This window comes from Vespa velutina, chromosome 14, assembly GCF_912470025.1.
Source record: "Vespa velutina chromosome 14, iVesVel2.1, whole genome shotgun sequence".
Taxonomy (NCBI): Eukaryota; Metazoa; Arthropoda; class Insecta; order Hymenoptera; family Vespidae; genus Vespa; species Vespa velutina.
Window position 1 is genome coordinate 5,065,146 of NC_062201.1, and position 20,511 is coordinate 5,085,656.

The window sequence follows — 20,511 nt, forward strand, 5'->3', positions numbered from 1 at the left end:
CCCTCTGTTTATTCTTTTTAAAAGCCGTGTAATCAAAATTTGATGCACCGAAATATTTCGTTGGAAATGTCGCATGAATTTCGTTGCGCCGAGATTTACTATGTAATTTTCATCGGCATTAAAAATGAATTTATTTGTTTATTCACATCGTGCTTTCTGGCGGTACATTGAGGTGAGCGCGCAAATGTAACAGTTCGTTGAATTTTTAGGTGGATATTACCGAGCGTTCTGAAAAAGAAAGATACACTATATATAGATATATTATAATTGCAACGAAAATGCGTTTGATTTGAGTAGCGACATCGTTTGGACGAACGAAAAGTCTGCCTTTACTCGAAGGTCACGATTTCCTTCTTATTTTCTTCTTTTCCGCTTGTTGTCCAAGCTTATCGATCCAGACGTATGGCGAGCTCGAACGAAAAATTGTTTTTATTTTGGTGAAAAGCGATAACGAAGCTCGTTACGATATCGCCCCTTCCTTCTCTTTCTCAATTTATTTTTCTTTCACGAAGGAGAAAGAAGAAGGAGGGAGAAAAAGGTGAGCAACGTCGGATCGTCGTGGTCTAACTCAAGGTCGAGATCCAATGGCTTTCAACGTTGACGTTGGTATCCGCGAACTTTGCCAGATACGCGTGCTCCCGTCATTTCCAGACGATCGCTTTCCTCTTTCTTTGACCTTTGACCACGACGCTTGAAGAAAACTTGACAGCTCTTCTTTAGATCCCCGTGTCGCTGAAAACGCAAAGACCGAAAAGTCCTCTTATCCCTTTTAATCCTTTGCCGTAAAATGTCTTTGATACGTCACGCGCGCTACATCATACATCGACGTTCAACATCCACGTATACTGCATAGCAAAGTAAAATGAAATTACTAGCTACAGAAAAAATTACATTTCAATTAAGAAGACGTATTCTCGCGTCTAATCGTCGACATCATATAAAATACCTACACAATCGACTTTCTCGGATTATCAGATGGGACAACAATCCGGAGAATCGATGGATCTATACGAAAGTATAGCGAGTCAAATTTTGCGAGAATAGTCGCAAACAGGAAGGGGATACTTTTGGAAAGGAACAACGAGAGGAAGGAGAGAGAACATCATCGATAAAAAGAAAAAGAAAAGAAAGAAAGAAAGATTGAAGGAGCAAGACAGAAGAAGGAAAGAGAGTCGATCTCCGGAACGACGGTGGTAGAGGATGAGATAGAGGAGCGGAGTCAGGAGTAGCAATAGCAGCAGCAGCAGCAGCAGCAGCAGCAGCAGCAGCAGCAGTAGCAGCAGCAACAACACCGGCAGTAGCAGCAGTGGCAGCAGCAGTGCCCGGGCATCAGGGCACGGGCTTTCGTTGGCGCTTGCGCCGCGAGAGAGACGTTTTCCCCGTGCGACGGCTTGTACCTGCAGGAGAGGAAGAAGAAGGGTGCGAGGTGGAAAGAAAGAGCGAGAGGGGGGTGAGAGGGAGAGAGAGAGAGAGAGAGAGAAGGAAGGGGATACCCGTACGAAGTTTATCGGCGTCGAGCAACGGAGGGTGGTCCTCGCATAGGTAGAGAGAAGGAGGATGATGATAGTAGTAGTAGTAGTAGGTAGGTAGGTAGGTAGGTAGGTAGGTAGGTAGGTAGGTAGGTAGGCTGGCTGGCTGGCTGGCTGGCTGGCTGGCTAGCTGGAGTAGGAGAGATCGACGGCGGTTGGCGGTAGTGGTGGTGGTGGTGGTGGCGGTGCTCCGAGGAGTCGGAGGTGGAGGATTGCCGAGCGTACTCAGTACTCCGAGGCTTTTGAAGAGCAGGCAGGCAGCAGTCTACGGCCCGGGACAGAGGGACCAGGACCGGCCTCGAGAGAAGGAGGAGGTGGTGCGCGGTGGTGGTGGTGGCGGAGAGGAGAGGAGAGGAGAGGAGGAGGAGGTGGAGGCCGAGAAATTCTCTCGTCGTCGTCGTCGTCGTCGTCGTCGTCGTCCTGCGAGATCTAAAACCTATAACGAACTATCCTGCTTGTTCTCGTATATTTATTCGCGCGAGATAGAACCAAACCGGACGATTCTTCTCTCTCTCGTACAAACAAGAGGAAGAGAGAGAGGAATAGCGTGTTTTTGATAATCGTGTGCTCGTGACCTTGGGTTAGAGTTGGCTCGCTTCGGTCTAGCGTTTCGCGTGGTTATCACGTTGCCTCGTGTCATCGTTCGCTTCCTTTCCGTAAACTCGTCGATTGTCTCTCGCCGAGAATAAAAGAAGATAGAGGCAAGGATAGAGGCGCCGGAGGCAGAAACCAAAAGCGAAAGAAGCGGGAAGCTTCAGGCGGCAAGCGCGGTGAGGTTAACCACGTACTTCCTCGTGGAGGTAGTCGAAGACAAGCGGCGAAGGAGATGTGCGGAGTCGTTTGGCCGGGAGCTGCACGGAGCACGTGCCACGCACGCAGAAGGCGCTCCAGGCGACATCAGGTGCGCTAATCCGGGACGCAAGAGGGGAAGTAAGAGAGAGAACGTTCAATCTGTCGTCTCCTTCCCAATTCCTCTTTCTTCCTTTCTCTCTCTCTCTCTCTCCTCCTCCTCCTCCTCCTCCTCCTCCTCCTCCTCCTCCTCCTCCTTTCCCTCCCTCTCCTCCCTCCTTCTTCCTTTCTTTTCCATATCCGCGCGAATCTCAATTTTTCGATCGTACGATCCTTCTCCTACCTCCAATTCGTCGATCGGTGAATCGTTCTCGAGTGTCTCGAGTGTGAACTCAGGAATGAGTGGGCAAACTTGTCGTTCTGTTGGTGCTCGTAACGTCGAGGAGGAAACAAGAGGTGACAGGACAGTCCAGATGATCCTTGTGCTCGCGGCTATCGTCACATTCCTCGGCGTCGATGGCATTGGACACGCCGTCGTTGCCGCTTATCCTGCCGTTGGGCACGTCTCTACCGGCAAAACGGCATTTCATCAAGGTACGTACGATTACGATTTACTCGGTATTTATTATCCTAATTTCCTCCTTTCTTCTCGACCACGTTTACTTATCTCTTACGTTTTACGTATAAACGGGATAAGCGGGAAATTATCGAGTACTTTGATTCGTTGTAGAGATAGCTTTCCCCAAAGAAAGTATCTCGAACTATACCTTCAAATAGTCGGAATAGTTTGCTATATAAGATAGATACAGAGAAGAACTCGCGAACCTGCAAAGTTACCTTGTTCCTGGTAATTCGTGCGAGAGAGAATTCCTTTTCATCTCTTTGACGAGAGCTCGTCGAACAATTTTGACGTTTGTTCGCGACTTATCGAATTTCACGGATCCAATCTAAGATCAGATATTCTTTCGATGCTTCTCCGTTTCTCGAGTGATCTCTCTCGACGAAAGAAAAATTTGATTAAAAAATTTCACGAGTACCTAATATATAGAGGTCATGTTAAATTAAAATATCATATCTATTTATTATTAATGACATAATTGTCTTGACAATTGTCTCATTTATATCGACATATATCTCAATTAATTCTATCGATTTGTGCGAAGATGATAAAAATACGAAGCACGAATATAAATTCTTCCGTCCAATATCCGAGCCAATAATTCGATTCAAAAGATGCGAATGGACAACGAGCTAAAATTCTCTTATAGTTTTCCTTGGGAGGATTGAGCCTCTCCGAAAAAATAGTCACATCGATGATGCACGTAGAGAGTGCCCACGGTGCAGAATTTTTGTTCACTCTAATTCACGTAGGATAATCAAAGTCCCATTGTGCGAATAGGATAACGTGTGCTACGTCGACCGAGTGGAAGTCTGAGTTTCGAACGAGTGAACGAATTAAACGTAGAGCGCTAGCTCAAAGAATTAAAAGCGCGTAAAAACGATCGTGCGTTGACAAATCACATTTATGTTGTTGATAACGATTGCAATGAGATATAAAGACGGAGTCTTTTCTATTTCCCGAATATCGGGAAATATATGGTAAACGTGTATTGACAAGTTGAAAGATAGAAAATGAATTTTTGACGTACCATTGGTAAATGTCTATCGATGCTCTCGAAATTTGATAGTTTTTCGATGGTGACTCTCTCTGTTTTACTATTTTTCTGTCACCCCGTCATCGGTGAAACCAGCTAAATCTTGGCGCGTACGAGCCTTCGTGTCATCAACGAACCGTGAGATAATATAAACGTGCTGTTCTCTTCGATTGAGCGAGAATTAAACATTGAATATTGTATTACTTTTTTACATGATAGAAAGTGTCGTTGACGCACGAATAAACAAGAGTCGACTAAATATCAGAGACCTGGAATGTGTATCTATCTATATATATATATATATATATATATATATATATATATATATATATTTTTTTTTTATATATAGTATAATAAATTTTGAGAAACGCGCGAAATAGAAATGATCGCGTCAGAGGAGAATTATCACAGGAGAGCGTTAAGCGATCGTAAGGACGAGCGTAGATTTATCGTAGATAGGGAAGAAAAAGGGAAAACGAAGAAAAAGATATAGAGAGAAAGAAGATGGAGGAGGAGGAGGGCGGGAGGGGGAAAGAGAAATAGAGAAAAAGAATTCCAAGCACTCGAGTCCCCCGTGGCGATCGTTCAACCCTTCGACGCTTTAGTTCACCAGCAAAAAGTGATTTCGTCGTTGGTATACTTTTTACCGGAGAGAGCAAGACGCGCCATGTGGCGTTGCTTACTATATTTTCCAGAGTCGAGTGCCAATCCGACGAGCCCCTTCCTTTCATTCCTTCTTTCTTTCTCGCTTCGTGCACATACTCGTGCACGCATCTACATACCTATATACATATATACGTGCTTCGCGAACGTAGATGACAGAAACGCATCTTCACATATTCGCCTTCTCTCTGATCGTTACCTTTCTTTTTCATTCTTTTTTTTTTTTTTTTGTATTTTTTTTCTTTGGCTCTCGTTTCTTTGGCTGCTTCAACGTTTCGTACTTGTTCTCCGCAAGTGCGAGAACCTATGTACATACATACGTGTCATATACACGCGTTACACGATGTATACCTTTTCCTGAACCACCTTGGTGATATAACAGAATAACGATGAATCATTAGAAAAGCTATCGTTAATACGTTAGAAATAGTAGATATTTGTTTAAAAAAGTTTTCTTTTACATTCAATGGAAAAGAAAAAGAAGGGAGATCTTCGTTTATAATTGTCAACGAGGTTTCGTTCATCGAAACGAGCAAAAATAATAAAGTACAGGATCAGAGATGAAAGCAGCAACACAATGGCAATCGTAAAGGAGATACAAACTGGCGGATCGTATGCGAAGCGACCTACTTACACAGTGGAGACAGCCTAACAGACGTTGGAATTCGTTATTAAGAAAACTTTCTAGTTTCTACGTCGAGTATGAATTTTGCGATTTGCTAGAAGAACGCGTAGTACACCGGCTGACAGAGCGATTTGTTTTCTACCTATTTGCCTCCCTCCCCCCCCCCTCTCTCTCTCTCTCTGACGTACCTAGCTCTCTTTACCATCCTGGACGGGAAGAACGATCGATCACCTTTTTGCCGAATGAAAGAATTAATGGGAGTTAGTGTACGCGCTAATGACGCGAACCGTACGTACTTTCTCGACGTCGATTCGTTTAACCGAAGTGCGGACGAATCGACGAGAAGGAACGTTCGAGTGGTATATCAGGCAAAGTTTAAATCGTTTTATTCGCCTTTTGCTTCCTCTCGATCATTCGGACGTCTTGTAAGATTCGAAAAAAACTTAACTCGAGATTATGATTTAAACGAACGTTTCATTAAAATCCCTCTGAAAATTGTTAATTATTCGTTGCCTTTGTTAATCGAAATAGTCGATTGGACGATAAAATTAAAAATAATTTGTAGAGTATAATAACTATTATATAACTATTAATGTACATTCTATAACGACAATTTGTGTTGTTGATTTAAAGTTTATCATAGTCCTATCCAATGTATACGGGATCGGTCTGTTAAAAACGAATGACGAGTCTCGTAGAGAAGGTACCGTTTCGAAGGTAAAGTTGTCTTTTTCCGGCACGTCGGATCCTATCGCAAAACTGTCATCTTTCGTTCACCCCTAGCAGCTATACCAAGAGCCGAGAGAGCGATCGTTTCCGAAAGGATCATTGACGATCGTCGACGCTCGAGGAAGATAAATTTAATCTCAATAGTGTGCCTTAGATACGTGCGAGAAATCGAACGTCGATCGAAAGAAATAATTTGAAAAATTATTTCATATCTCAATGTAACGATATTATAATATATTTATCGTTATTCCCTAATAATACGAGTAAGATACATTTAATAGAGTGCAATGACGGGATATAATCTATGAACAACATGAAGGGAAATACGAATAAAACTACATATTGCCCGTAATGATTAAATAATAATTGCAATGATTTTCGCTTATTATGTGATCCTTCGAAATAATGAATCTTCCCCAATGAACTTACGGGCTCGTTGCCCGTTAGAGGTATTAAAGCCCACAGGCGTTGTTTGTAATAATCGATGTTTCGGCATATTTGTCTTTCAATTAATCGGTCTTTCATTTAATCATGGCTGACGTGTTTCGTTTATATCCCGGCAATACTCATAACGGGCCCAATTTTGTATAGTTTCTTTCGCATAAAAAGGAAATAATTTGAAATATTTAATGTTAATAGAAATTGTCGAACGATCGATTTCCAATTGATTTACCAAATACAACTTAGTTTCTAAGGGCGAATACGTCTGGTTGACTATAATTAACCATCCTCTCGTTGATCAATTAATGAATCCTTTTACTTTCAGCGGCACGTATAATCCGTTCACGCACGCGGCCAATTCGCAAAAAGCTTAGGACGAAAATAACGTTTTGCGAGAAGAACGCGCTACTTCGTTCAGGCCGACACACGAACTCGATCGATCATCGTATTAATTACTTGACACGTTGGCATACACGCGAGCTCTATTTTTTATTATCGTAAAAACTTAATGCGGTTATCGTTCATGCACGATCAACGAAATCGTTACTATTTTTCAAACGAACAATAAGACGTTATTTATCCATATATTTATCAGTCTGAATTATCTCGTTCGTTTTTTTCAATCTTTTTTATCTCTTTCTTTTTCTCCTATTATTCTTCTTTTTTATTCTAGGTCGTATAGAATCACATATTTTTATATATTTATCGACCTCAAGATCTTTCACCCGTCCAATCGGTATTACCGAATATTTTTTAAAATGGGCGAAAGAAAAACTTGTTATTGCGATAGCATGCCATTTTTAATGGACTCGTTACGCCGTTAGGTGCTTTTCGCGTTTAATTATCTCGATTTGCCGGGCAAAAATGTTGACATCGCGACGGCGATAATTTCAGATTTCAATGGAAGTTTTACCTTTAGAGACTGCTCGAGAGAATAGACTCGTTAGCTGAACTCGGACGATTACAGGCTTATGAATTAAACTCGCGCACACGTGTGTGTCCACTTTTTCTATTCCCTTCACTTCTTTTCTGTTCTTTCGACTATCTACTGAAATATCAAAAGTTTTAATTCGAACTAATGCTGTACATGTAATCGTCGATCTCTTTCGTCGATCCGTTCAGCCAAAATCCGAGAAAAATCCTTTTTCTTTTTTTACCGTAAAAATCGTGCTAAAAAAACAATCATAAAATGAAAGGTAAACGAAATTTATTAAGAATCACAAGAATAGAATTTTTCGAGCTGCTTTCCACACAAGACAATGACAAGAAAAGACCCTATTGAAAGTGCGCGAATCTATTTTAAACGTCCACGAGATCAATAATATTAGAACATGTACTCTTCTTTGGAGAATTGGAAAACTATCTAATATTGTAATGAAATATTTCGATGCTGTCGTTCGAAATTGCCTTTTATACTCTTTCTCTCTGTTACGTTCTTATTGCTTCACACGTCGTATCTGTCTTTTGTTTCGTAAGATTTCGTTTCTTTCTTTTCTCTTTTTTTCTCTTTTTTTTTTTATAGTCTTTTCAACGCGTCATCTTTATATATATATATATATATATGTGTGTATATGTATATACATATATATCGGACACACAACGGAAATAGAGAAACCGATAAAAATTTTGCCGATCAAAGCGCTGCAAAAATCTCGATTGCAATTTTTCTACGTTCTCGCGAAAATTTCGTTTTGTTTTTGCAGCGAACAAACATAGAGGAGGCTCGTGATCGCATATATTTTCGTTTCGCAGTGGTAACCGTATATGAAACGCGTAGGATATATTCGGGACGTGGTGGGATAAAAAAAGAGGAAAAGAGAGTAAAAGGGTGGAAAGGGGGGGGAGGGGTGGAAGGTGGGAGGAAAAGGGTAGAAAGGGAAAAAAAGAGAGGGACCGAGAGATAGAGAAAAAAGGAAAAAAAATTGGTCCGAGTCTGTTTCGCGCGCCGTACAATTTTCCGGTTCGATGTGAGGTCGAACGTGATGTTTCGCCCGAGGTGTTCGCACGTTTTCTCCCTGCAACGTTTCGCTGCCTTCCTATCGTATACACCACCGTCTCTGTTCTCTCTCGCTTCATCTTTCACTCGTTATCCCGTGCACAGTTTCCCCTCCTTACCTACTTGCAGCGTCTCTTCTTCGTTTCTCTTCGTTTTCCTCGTTCCTCTCGTAGCTACGGTCTCATAGAGCTCGCGCACACATATCGGCCGAAGCACGATTGCGGGAGTGACTGATTTGGGTTACATCAGCGTTGCAATTCCAGAAGGCTCGTCGTCGTAGTCGTTCTCGGAAACGACGACAGCTATATTAGAATGCGGATGACGATGAAAGAGCGCCAGAGCCAAAACTCGGTCCGGTGATTGAGTCTCTGTCCCAATTACAAGATTAACGCCTACGTCGGAAAAAACCTACCTATCTTTTTCTATCCCTTTTCTCTCTCTCTCTCTCTCTCTCTCTCTCTCTCTCTCTCTCGTTATTCGTTCGCCGCGTTTCCGATAGCCTTTGATATCGTGTAACGACCGCAGCTGAATCTACCGTGTGACTTCGATTGGTTATGAGGACTACGTGAAAGAGAGGAATGCGATTGACAACCTCTTTTGTCTCTTTTCTACTATTTCTCTGTTTATTTGGACAATTTTTATTTAATTTCTTTCGTGGTTATTTATTGAAACGTACCTGTCGACAAAGTCTATTATATTATTAATCTGTATATCTTCTGTATATCAAAGAAATTGGGTTGAGCACGTTCGAAAGGTTATCATTTATTTTTGCAAATTCATAATAATGCCATTAACATAGTTATTACTTAATGACGTCGATTTTTCGTTTATGAAGAATTCAATAGATCTTTGATTACTATATGATTATGCAAATCCGCAAGAAAAAAAAAAGAAAAAAAAGAAGAAAAAAAAAGAAAGAAAAAAAAAAAACTATTCGGCTTAGAATGAGCCGTGGAGCGCGTGAGAATGCCCCAATATAAACACATGAATTGTGGAGTTCACGCGAGGAGAAACTAGATAGAGAATATCGGAAATGGTATTACAGAGACTGGCAGTATCCGTTTGGCATCGGCGTTGGATAGGACGTTGGATAGAACGTGGGTGGGTGGCTAGGTGTAAGACAGATTTAACCCAAAAAATTCCATCGTTGGATCGAACGAGCTTCGCACGATCCGGCTTTTAACTCGGCGACAAGGGAATCGATGTTCGCTCGAATTACTCCGCATCGAGGCTCTTCTCCGAAGGACTCCTCTTGGTATTCCCTAAGCCATTTAAGCCTCTACGATTAGATCAACGAATCGATTATTTTTTTTCTTTTTTTTTTTTCATCGACGACGACGGAAACAACGTGTTCGACGATCGAATAAAGTTGAATCAAAATGAATAATAATTGATACTATAAAAATTCTGCGATCGATAGTAAAGGAGATCATCCCGATAATGTTCGATTTCCTCTCGAAAGGACAATAGTAAAAGAATTATCTCGAAGGCGTTAAATTCTCGTTCGACGACCATCATTGAAATTAATTTTGCTGAGCTTTCGACATGGCCCTTTTTCTCTTTCCCGAAGAGGTCGCCTCGATCGTTTATTCCTGCGGAAGATATAACGGCCCTTTCTTCGATTCTCGAAGGGAAAGATGATTACGTTGGAAAATGCAGGATTTTCGTGCCGACGGACGATCCTAGACGCGCATAGTACTATAGTTGCTAGACTACGAGGAGGTGAAGTTGAAATATGAGCCAGGTGGTCGATCTTATCCGATGCTCTCGTGCTCCTTTAAGCTCCCGCCACGTCTACAAATGCGCCCTCTGCCTAATTCCTTCCTCGAGGATTCCGCGATACGTCTGGTGACGAAGACGAGAGGACGAAGAAGAGGAAAAAGAAGAAGAAGGAGACGACGACGACGACGACGACGACGACGACTTTGCAGCGACACGGCACGACGCGACGTCGACGAGTTAATGGAAAGAAGCGTTAAACGTTTCTCCGCTCGGTACCTTTTCCTTCGGCTTTTCTCGCTAAACTCTCACTGCCTTATCTTATCTCTCGGCCGGTCTTTCCAACTTTTTCCTTCTTCTTTTCTTCGCTCCGCTCGTCGCTTCTTCACGCTCGTCTTGATGTGGAATCGGAAAGACGCCTAAAGGGTTTTTTTTCTTTTTTCTTTGAATTCTCCAAGCGTCGGGTTTACTCTTTCGATTTTTCTTTCTTCTTTTCTTTACAGAATGAAATGCAGAGACGCATTGAACGAACGATACGGTTTCCAACCATTACCACATTGATTTTTAAACGATAACAATTTCGGATATGGTATATCAGTTTTATTTAACGCATCGACTGCATATATATATATATATATATACACACACATATGTATGTATATATGTACATATAGCGCATGCTAGATGAGTGAAAATCCATGTTATTTAAAATTAAAAAGAAAATAAGTAGGCGTAATGTACGGGGACGAGTAAACTCGTCGAAAAGTGATCATCTCCCGATATAAATATTACGTAATATCGATCGATCGAAGAAACTGCGATAGACGAGAGATAGTTTTGCATCCCGTAAGAACCGAAGAACGACGCCGAGAGATCAGAAGGAAGGATGGATTACGTCGAGTCCGATAAAGTTAGGTGATACGCTATGAAGTATATTGCATTTAGCGCTTAAGAAAGATAATGCGTTATTATTACGTTGGGAGGCTAGCATATTCGATGAGACAGGTAATTTATAGACAAGCGGGGAATCGCTTTCGAAGAGGTGAGAGGTAAGGAATATTTTTAATTAATCTATGAGCGAACGAATGAACGAACCAACCAAGTTACTACGAACTTTCAGAGAAATAGATACATATTCGTTCTGCCAATGAGAAGAAGGATTATCAAATAATCATCACGGTTTCTACGCGAACTTTGTTCCGTCCAAAGTATATAAGAAAGAAAAAGGCGCAGAAAGAGAGAGAGAGAGAGAGAGAGAGAGAGAGAGAGCACATTTCCCATCTCTCTCCTCTCTACCGGGTCTTTGGCCGGTTTCGTGACGGAGGTCAGAGTTCGGCTAATTTGTTCTTATGGGATTTCCTGATACATCGGGGAGCATATCGCGTGGACCGGTTAATGGAGGGGAAAGTTATCCGCTGGGACAATGGGACTTCTCGTTAGGTCGCTCCTTTAACCGTTTCGCTAAACTCCGGTGACGTCTTCAGCTTAAAGTCCCACCGGATGAGCTGTCACTTCTCTTTCGTTCCCTCTCCAACGTTCATCGTCTTCGTCTCTCCTACGGTCCCATTTCCTGTCGTTTTCCTTTTAACATTTCTCCTTCTCTAGTTCATCATACATTCCATTCGGATAATTGAGAAATCCTTGGAGTAACCTTACATCGTTGGAGAAATTTTCGACATGGTCTACCTGAGCTGTCTTGGTTTTCGCCGCTTCCCTTTCTACTTTCCCTTCTCCCTTTCATCGTCAGATATTACTCGGTGAACGGTACTAATCGTACAACGAGCACACCCGGCTTTAATTAGTCTTCCTTCGTTGGTGATCGAGCGTAAACCGCGTTTGTTCCAACTCCGATCTATATGCATCTACGTATGTACGTAGATACATATATATTGCCTTCGACAGTTTCCGCGTCGCAAGGAGTCGATTGCTTTTAATTAATTTCGCGATAGCCACTTGTACCAGCTTTCTACGACGATAGGGGGAGAGTGAGTATCGAATCGTCAACATTCGACGAATTTAGCGATCTTGCCGGTACGGTATATCGAGGGAGATTAAGTATATCCCTTTGGATCGTTATATTCCAGAGCGAATAACGATTAATCCGATCGTAAAGCGTCCATCCTTCGTAACCTTAATGTTCGTCCGTTTCGCGTTTATGACACGAGTACGATAAAATTAAATTTCCTGGTTAGAAAATTACGCGTTGGAATAGAAACATTTGTAAATGTTTCAACTTTCAGGAAATAGTTCTTTGCGTTGAAAACGAGTTCACGAATGTTCTTCCCTTTTCTTTTCTATCTATTTGCATCTACTTGTCTCTCTTGTTTCTTTTTTTTTTCTGTTTTTTTTTTTTTTTTTTTTTTTTTTTTTTTTTTCTTTCCGACGAGTCCTCTCGGCGAGTCTTCCAAGCCCGAGGTAGATACCTTCGTCTTTCCGCGGTAAGAACGTAATCTGTTTAAAAAGTCGAATGTCTTCTGATTTACACGCTCGTTTCCTGTATTCCCTTCGGGAAATCTCCCAGGAGGTCCGAGACGAAGTGCGAGGCGGAAGATTTGCGAGGAGAGAAACTTTTACGAAGGAGGAAAGATTAAGGGATGCCGGCATCCACTCTTCCATATCTTCGAGTTCATTCGTCGTTTCGGTCTTTACGGCACCTTAAAAAGATACTTTCGAAATGGCCGGATCCAGACAGATGCACGCGCAACCAAGGAGAGAGAAAAAGAGAAGAGGTAAGCAACGCGACGACGAGCGCTCGGCTACCAAAACTTTCTGATCAAACTTTTATGGGGTGGAATAGGGTCTCGGGATAGGAGGGAATCCAAAATTAATTACCTTCGTTCAACCTTATTTTGACGTAATTAAATTTCATGAAAACGAGGAAGCGAGAAAAAACAAGAGGATGGAGGAGAAATAAGAACAAGAACGGTACGGAACGGACGAAGAAACGAGAGAGTAGCAGAAAACGCGCTGGTTAATCCCCCGTTTCTTTGATTTGGAAGAAAACTCGGCGAACTTGAAACGCTGGCTAATTAGATAGCCGTCTACCTTCCTCTCTTACTCCCCCCCCCCCCCCCCCCCCCTCTCTCTCTCTCTCTCTCCACACGATAGGCCGTCCGCGGATATCTTGATGATTAATTTTCCTTTAGCTCTGGGGATACGGAACTGGCTCTCGTATTTGGTTCATCATATTTTTCATTGGCAAATCTTTGCTCGGGATTCCTTTCCTGCTTCGTTTCCACCTCTCTGCGACGTTATCTTATTAATGGAGTTAATCAAACTTAGATACGAATCTCAATTTTCGTTTCACGAGTACCTTTTATTTTAGAGACGAAAATAGCAGTAGACGAAAATAGAAGCATATACATAGTAAATACGATATATTTCTTACTTTGTGGAGATGCTTATATCATTTCACATATTCGATAAATATACTAACGTGTTTAATGACTCGAGAACGGATGGTATACACAGGAACGTGCGCAATTTTGCATTCTATTTTATCGTGAGTGCCTTCGAAGATCATAGGAAAGGGAAACATTTAACGGTATTGGTAGAGTTAAGTGTATATATGTATGCGCCTTTGGTATATGTATGTAGACCGAACGCATGCCGCATCGAGGCTCGGCACACACGAATGTGCCGCAATTTCTCTAACGTAATTTCGAGCAACATGCGCGTGGCACATCTCGTTACAACGTCGGCCGATCGATTCACTATAACGTTACAAGAAGCCCTCCCGATTGGCTTTTCCTATAAGTTCTCACGCGCATTCGCGATCTTCAAACGATATACCTATATATTATAGTATGTCACCTGATTTCCATATTCGCGCGCAAAAACCCGCTGGAATAGGTAATTAGGGTCGAAACGAGCCTGGAAACGAACGTTCTTCCTTTCTACGTTATTCCTCTTTCTCCCTTTTCTATCTATTGATCTCTCTCTCTCTCTCTCTCTCTCCTTTTCTCTCATCCCTTTCATTTGCTCTCATTTTCTCTTATCGGCCTCGATCGTGACACGCCAGCGTGGAAAATCATTTTTTAGCAGGGAATTTGTGGCAAGGCAATTTGGCCCACTCTCTCTTTCTCTCTCTCTCTCTCTCCCTCGCTCGTTCGCTCGCTCGCACGCCTGCTTTGCAGTTCTTCTTTTATCGTTCAACCTATACTCTCTCTTTTTCTTTTTAATGTGAATTTTATGACACGTATTTTCGCGCTACACGCTTTTGCTTTTTATTCGATGCTCGTCGCGTGCAAATTTTATATGCGCACTTTTGCAGAGCAAATGCGTACGTTTCTTCGTGACCAGCCAACGTCCTATGCACCTGGATAAGTCTCTACGTACGTAAGCTCGTATATATATATATATATGCATATACATATACATATACATATATATATATATATATATATATATATATATATATATATAAAGAGAGAGAGAGAGAGAGAGAGAGCGAATAAAGAAGGAAGGTGATGTACCGAAGAAGGTGATCGCGAGCCACGCGAGGGTCATTCTAAGTACACTTATCCAGTGTTTTCTCAAAGGGCGCTTCTTCTCGAACGTTCCATAGTCGTTCGAGCGACGTTCTCTCGGTTATCGCGTCGTATAGCTTTATCGAACTTTCGTCCAGGCGATTTTCCCTTGGAGGTTATGGTCAAGCACATCGTCGACTTGCGAGATCAACGACGAAGGGGAAAGTTCTTCCTCCCTGTATATCTTACTCCACGTTATTTATCATCTTCCACCAGAACGATCATATTTTTCTTTTTTGTTTCCTAATTAACTTGGACGTTATCTCGTCACGATAATGAGAAAAAGACAATAAAGTTTTATCTATTTTCTCTTATTTAACGGCGTGCGACAAATAGCAAGGTGTCATGTTTAAATAGCGTCACGAAGTTTCGAGTATTACAGTACCAAAGGCAAACTAAGCCTCAGATTTCTGGAGCAGAGTTACATTAGCATGTCCCTTCCGTATGGCAAAGTTACAAGCGTGATATTTTACGGAAAGCGAGCTCGTACTCCGTGAAAGTGCCGCGCGTTTCTCAAAAGTGAAGAAATAAACGTGACTGCGAGAAAGAGAGAAAATGCAGTGATAAAGTATTACGATCAAGTCGAAAAGACGGAAAAGAAAATTAAAATGATAGAATGAAAATTGAACAAAACGTATTCGATCAATTTTCGCGATAATTATTTTTCTTTTTTCCAAGCCTCTCAAGAGCTTCTCCCCTCGTCTGTCGTCTGCAAAATTGAAGAAAATTCTCCCATCGTTGATTCTCCAGATGCATGTAGCTCCGATATTAACGCGATAATCCATTAATTTTCGTCGATATCTCAGCACGGAGATCGTGTCTCCCGAGTTGAACGCGCACGAGAGACAATTAAACCCGTCTAAGAGACACATCGCGACAGTAATTCCGTGACAGTGATTTGACGACGGTGACTAAGGGTTGAATCAAGCGGCCCTCATCGTCGTTTGAGGCTCCGATGGAACCTTCGTGAGAAGACCGATGTATATTCCTGTACCACATACATATGTATCTACGTATGTATATAGGAGATACGTTTCACCAGTATCCTATTCGATCGTGATAATTTCATTATAAATAAGCATCAGGAATTTCTTCTTCGATAAAATAAGCTTTTGAAATCGAACGAAAGAAATCATTTTACAAAGTAACATGATTGGAATAATTCAAGAATTAAAAGGAAACGATAGAATCCATTGTATTTCGTTGGAATCAATCGTTTTGCAACAAAGCGTCGGTATGTAGGTATCAACGTACACGCGTACTCGAGTTTTACCATTAAAGAACAAAAGGAAGGAATTTATTGGGCGTGCAACGTGCCTGTTTGAACGCCAGCACTCGCGCTCAATTTTTATTCGTTTCATGAATATTAAGAGGAGGAAGAGGAAGGCAACGAAAGCGATGTGCGTTTATACACCCGTTGATAGATGTATGTAGATAGAAATAATATATAACGCGCGTGCATTCGCACACACACACACACACACACACACACACACACACAGAGGAGTTAGGGAAGCTTGACGGCAGATAGAGCAACGGTAATGCACTCCTCAACACATGCACGGACGAAACAAATCGGCCACTTATCGTGGGCTCGTTTCGAGCGCTCTTCACTGCCGTATGAACACCTCCCCACTCGAGTTGCTTTTTTTTTGTCTTCCTCGATTAATGACTCGCGACTACGTTTATCCACTCGAGAGCTGGCTCATCCGTAGACGCGACTCTCTTGTCTCTCCTCCTCTACTTGCTCATCTTCCTTCTCCTCCTCTCTTTTACTCTTCTCTCATTTCCTTGCCCAGATGCATTGTAAAACCTTGGTAAGAAGCGAGCGATGTCAGCTCAGAGCTCTTGGCTATTTTTCTTCTTTTTCTCTCTTTTTCTTTTCTTCTTCTTTCTCCTCGCCTCTTTCTCTTCGATTGTTTTTCTCTTACAAACGTTCCACCTCCTTCCCTTCCCTACCACGTCTCTTTATTCGCGACAGATGAGAGACATCGAAACGACGGCTTTTAGAAGAAAGTTGCCGACCCGAAGAAACGTCGTCGTGTCCTTGGTGGCTATTCACAAAGAATAGAGAAAACGTAACAGCTATTGCGATTAAAGATGGTATGAAAGGGTGAGAGAGATAAAAGATTGTCGAACGGTATATTCCTCTCATCCATATCGAAACTCCGAGCATGATTTTACCTTGATTTACGAGATTTTCAAATAACATGTTTTTATTAAAATTTCTTTTGGGGTCAATTCAATCGAGGAATCCGTAGATACATTTGGATCTTGTTAAATCTTCATAACTTGATTTATTTTTGATGATCATTTACTCTTGCCAAACACGAGTGGAAATATAATAAGTAAATCAAGATCCTTAAATACTTCTTCAGCTTTCATTGAAAACTTTCTACATACAATGCCGCGACTACTCGACTCTTCTCTTCCAGAGGATCTGCTCCGACGATGTAGTCCGACGGTCGGACTACTTTTCGAGATAGATCTTGCATTTTAGTCGACGAGGTAAGCAGACGGTACAGTTGAAAGCAGCTTCTTCAACGCGTGCATTTTAAAGATTCTGTTCAAATATTTCGTCAACTCGACGCTGTCTTGTAAAAAGTCTAAAGTAAGAGAGCGAGAGCGAGAGCGAGAGCGAGAGCGAGAGAGAGAGAGAGAGAGAGAGAGAGAGAGAGAGAGAGAGAGAGAGAGAGAGAGAGAGAGAATGTTTATACGTATTTTCTATTACTTCTTTCATATTAATTCAAAATAGAATTTTTATTATGATCTTGTTTTCCACTAAAAGTCTGAAACTAACACAAGTAAATTTCCAATAAACTCATTGTTAGAAACTTTGTGAAAGTGGAACGCTATGCGGTAATCAACAATTCTTGTTTCTGGCAGGATTTTACTCTAAACCGGCGAATACGAGTTTCATCAAAGTTCTTAGGGTTCTTATTTCTTTCGATATAGCTAATCATTTTCTCCGTCGTTTGAAAAGACTTGGAAAAGCGTGCATTGTCATACAAAATTAATTGTACAAGTTTTTGCAAATTAATGCGTCATTAACTAACGAAAATGTCGAAAAGAACTCTTGATGATTTTACGAAAATTGCAATAAATCTTGTTTATTATTAAACAGTGTCTGTATTTTTCAAACCCTTAAGGATTATTAAATTATATTAAATTTACCTGCTTGGGAATTGAATTTCCTTTATGAAGATCAACTTACTTTAAATTTTCGTAAAGTCTGAAAAAAAAAAAAAAGAATAATTCAACGAAGGATAAATATTCTCATGATAATTAATCAGAAATTTGTTCATACGTAGCCTGTAGTCGTGTCAAAGGAGCAAAGACATGAAAGGGATTATCAGAGTTTAGGATTATCATACTCGGTTACAACATGGGGAAGCTCCTTCGAAACTTGTTAATCAACTCGCGTGGACTTTCCAGGGAACTTTTTCGTTAGTCGTGTTAAAAAGAAATAAAATATAATACATCGTAAATGGAACGATCGACACAATTGCAAGAATTGCTCTTTCGCGAGAATTAAGCTGAAATTCGTTTATTATCGTCCACTAGGTACAATTAAATCTTTCTTTGACCAGAGAAAATGGTCGGATGATTATGTGACGATAAGCGAGTTTCGTTGTACACATTCATCACGGTTTAATAACGCGTCGTACGGTATCTTTAACGGAGAATAAAACGATTTTGATATATACATGCATCACCTCTACGACTAGGTATCACGAAGTTACCTTTAACGTAGCTCGTAGGTCCAACGAGTTAATATACGATCGTGTAATTGCACCTGGTCTACGTGGACATAAGCTAGAGTACAGGAGTAATTAATTAAAACGCTGTACGTGTGTTTATATATATATATATATATATATATATATATACATAGACATACACACATACACGTATACACACATGTAAGTACATAGATAGAAGCATAGATATGCTGTCGTTTGACCTCTTGCAAGTCTCGCGGAAGATCCCTCGTCGACATACGGAACATATCGAAAACCACATTCTCGCGCCTTACCTAAAAGACATCCCGAAATTTTCAACCCGGGGGATGTGAGCTTTTCTTTGCCTCCCAACTCTTTTCTCCTTTTCCTTTTCTTCTTCATCTTCGCAAGCTTCCCTATTAACTCAACGAGAGAACAGAACGAGCTTAACGACTACGAGATCGAGCATGCTCACGTTCGAAATCTCGAAAAGGGAAATTTCCGACGGGAGATTAAAGCAATTTCGGAAATAAGTTCCTTTATCACGCGAGACGTAAATCCTCTCTCTTTTGCACTCACGTCGCAGGACTCACGTTCTTCCGTTTTCATTTTACACCGGAGAACGTGCCGGGCTTTACGTGCGTGCTTACTAGCCAGCTATGTAAATATATTGTGGATGTATGCATACACGCGAACGTACTATCGCACACGTTCGGTCAAGTAGGATCACGAAGTATGTGGACAGTTAATCACGAGAGAAAGAGATAGAGAGCGAGGGAGAGAGAGAGAGTGAGAGAGAGAGAGAGAGAGAGAGAGATTTGAAGTCACTTTCTTGTCAAGTCCGATTAATGACTCGTTCTGCTTACGTCTTTGTTTTCCTCTCATCTACTCGTTCCCCTTGTCCTTACACATCATCGATTTCGGAAGTCGTTTAATCCAAGCGAAACATAAGTAATCGTATTTCGTGCTCTCAACAAGGTATTCGATTATAGGATTCTCTTTATCGGAAATGAGCATTGAAACATAATATTATTAAATCGAAAGCAAAGCCAATGGCTTTTTTTAATTCAATTTAAAATATGCATACGTGTATATATTTTACGTCTATTTCTATTGCATTAAAATTTCTATGCTGACACGGGCACAAACGATATGAATTTATGTTAAAGTGGACACAGAACCAAGAAGAAATTGGTGAGTTTCTCTACTCGTTCATTCGGTGATAACGCCTGCCATCTACACACCGCTCTCTTTCTTTAATTCCTCTTCTTTTTGCACCCTCTCGTGTGTCCCCGTGCAAGCGTATGCTCTTTTTACGAAGTCACAGAGAGCTGGATAATATAGAGCCGGTATTAACGGGTACTCTCGGCGGACACTTAATACGAAAGCCATAACGGCTCTCGCAAAATTACAGCCGAGTAAAACGCGGCACATCGATGCCACGAGACACGCGTTCCTCTCCCTTACGCTCTCTTTATTTCTCTACAGTCCTCTTACTTCTCTTTCTTTTTTTTTTCCTTTTTTTTTTCTTTCTTTCTTTTTTTCTTTTTTTTTTTCTTTTTTTTTGCCTTATTGGCTCGTACCACGAAACCGTCGACTTCTCTTCTTCTCAACTTGACGTGGATTAATTGCCCGGTAACGAGCGGAGAAAATTTATAACCACGCTAGAATCTTCGTTATATACATAAAAAAAAATGTTGAACGATTTTATAAAGTGAGATAGGAAAATGAACTTTTCAAACTGTTTTGCAGGAAGATATTAGGCAGAAATAAAAATATAAAAATAACGTTTTTAAACGTTACGCGTAAGAATATGTTTGATATTTTTTTTTCAAGCTTATGGTTTTTTGTTCTCGCCAATAAAATTTTGTTGAAATGCATATTATACGTGAAAAGTTTTTTCTCTCTCTTGGTTTTCGCTGAATTCTTTCCTATCCATAATAACGTTCCCTCCGTACGAATAAAATCGAATTGGACCGAATTGCTACGACCTACTTATCTTCAAATTACGAATATAAAATTTGACGTTCCGCTTGTGCGCTTTCCAAAGAACCATTTAATCAAGATAATCGTTTAATTCGAATGACGTTTATCCTAGAGAACGAAGACGAAAG

The 20,511-nt window shown here is 41.0% G+C and overlaps 1 protein-coding gene across 1 annotated transcript in view; it reads left to right on the forward strand.

The window, feature by feature from the left end:
• Positions 1 to 1,779: 1,779 nt before the first annotated feature.
• LOC124954077 (lachesin-like) overlaps positions 1,780 to 20,511 on the forward strand; it is a 50,740-nt gene continuing 32,008 nt past the window's right edge. Inside the window, 1 exon segment of the mRNA XM_047506425.1 lies at positions 1,780 to 2,912. Within this exon segment, the coding sequence (XP_047362381.1) occupies positions 2,717 to 2,912 (196 nt within the window). The 5' untranslated portion in view covers positions 1,780 to 2,716.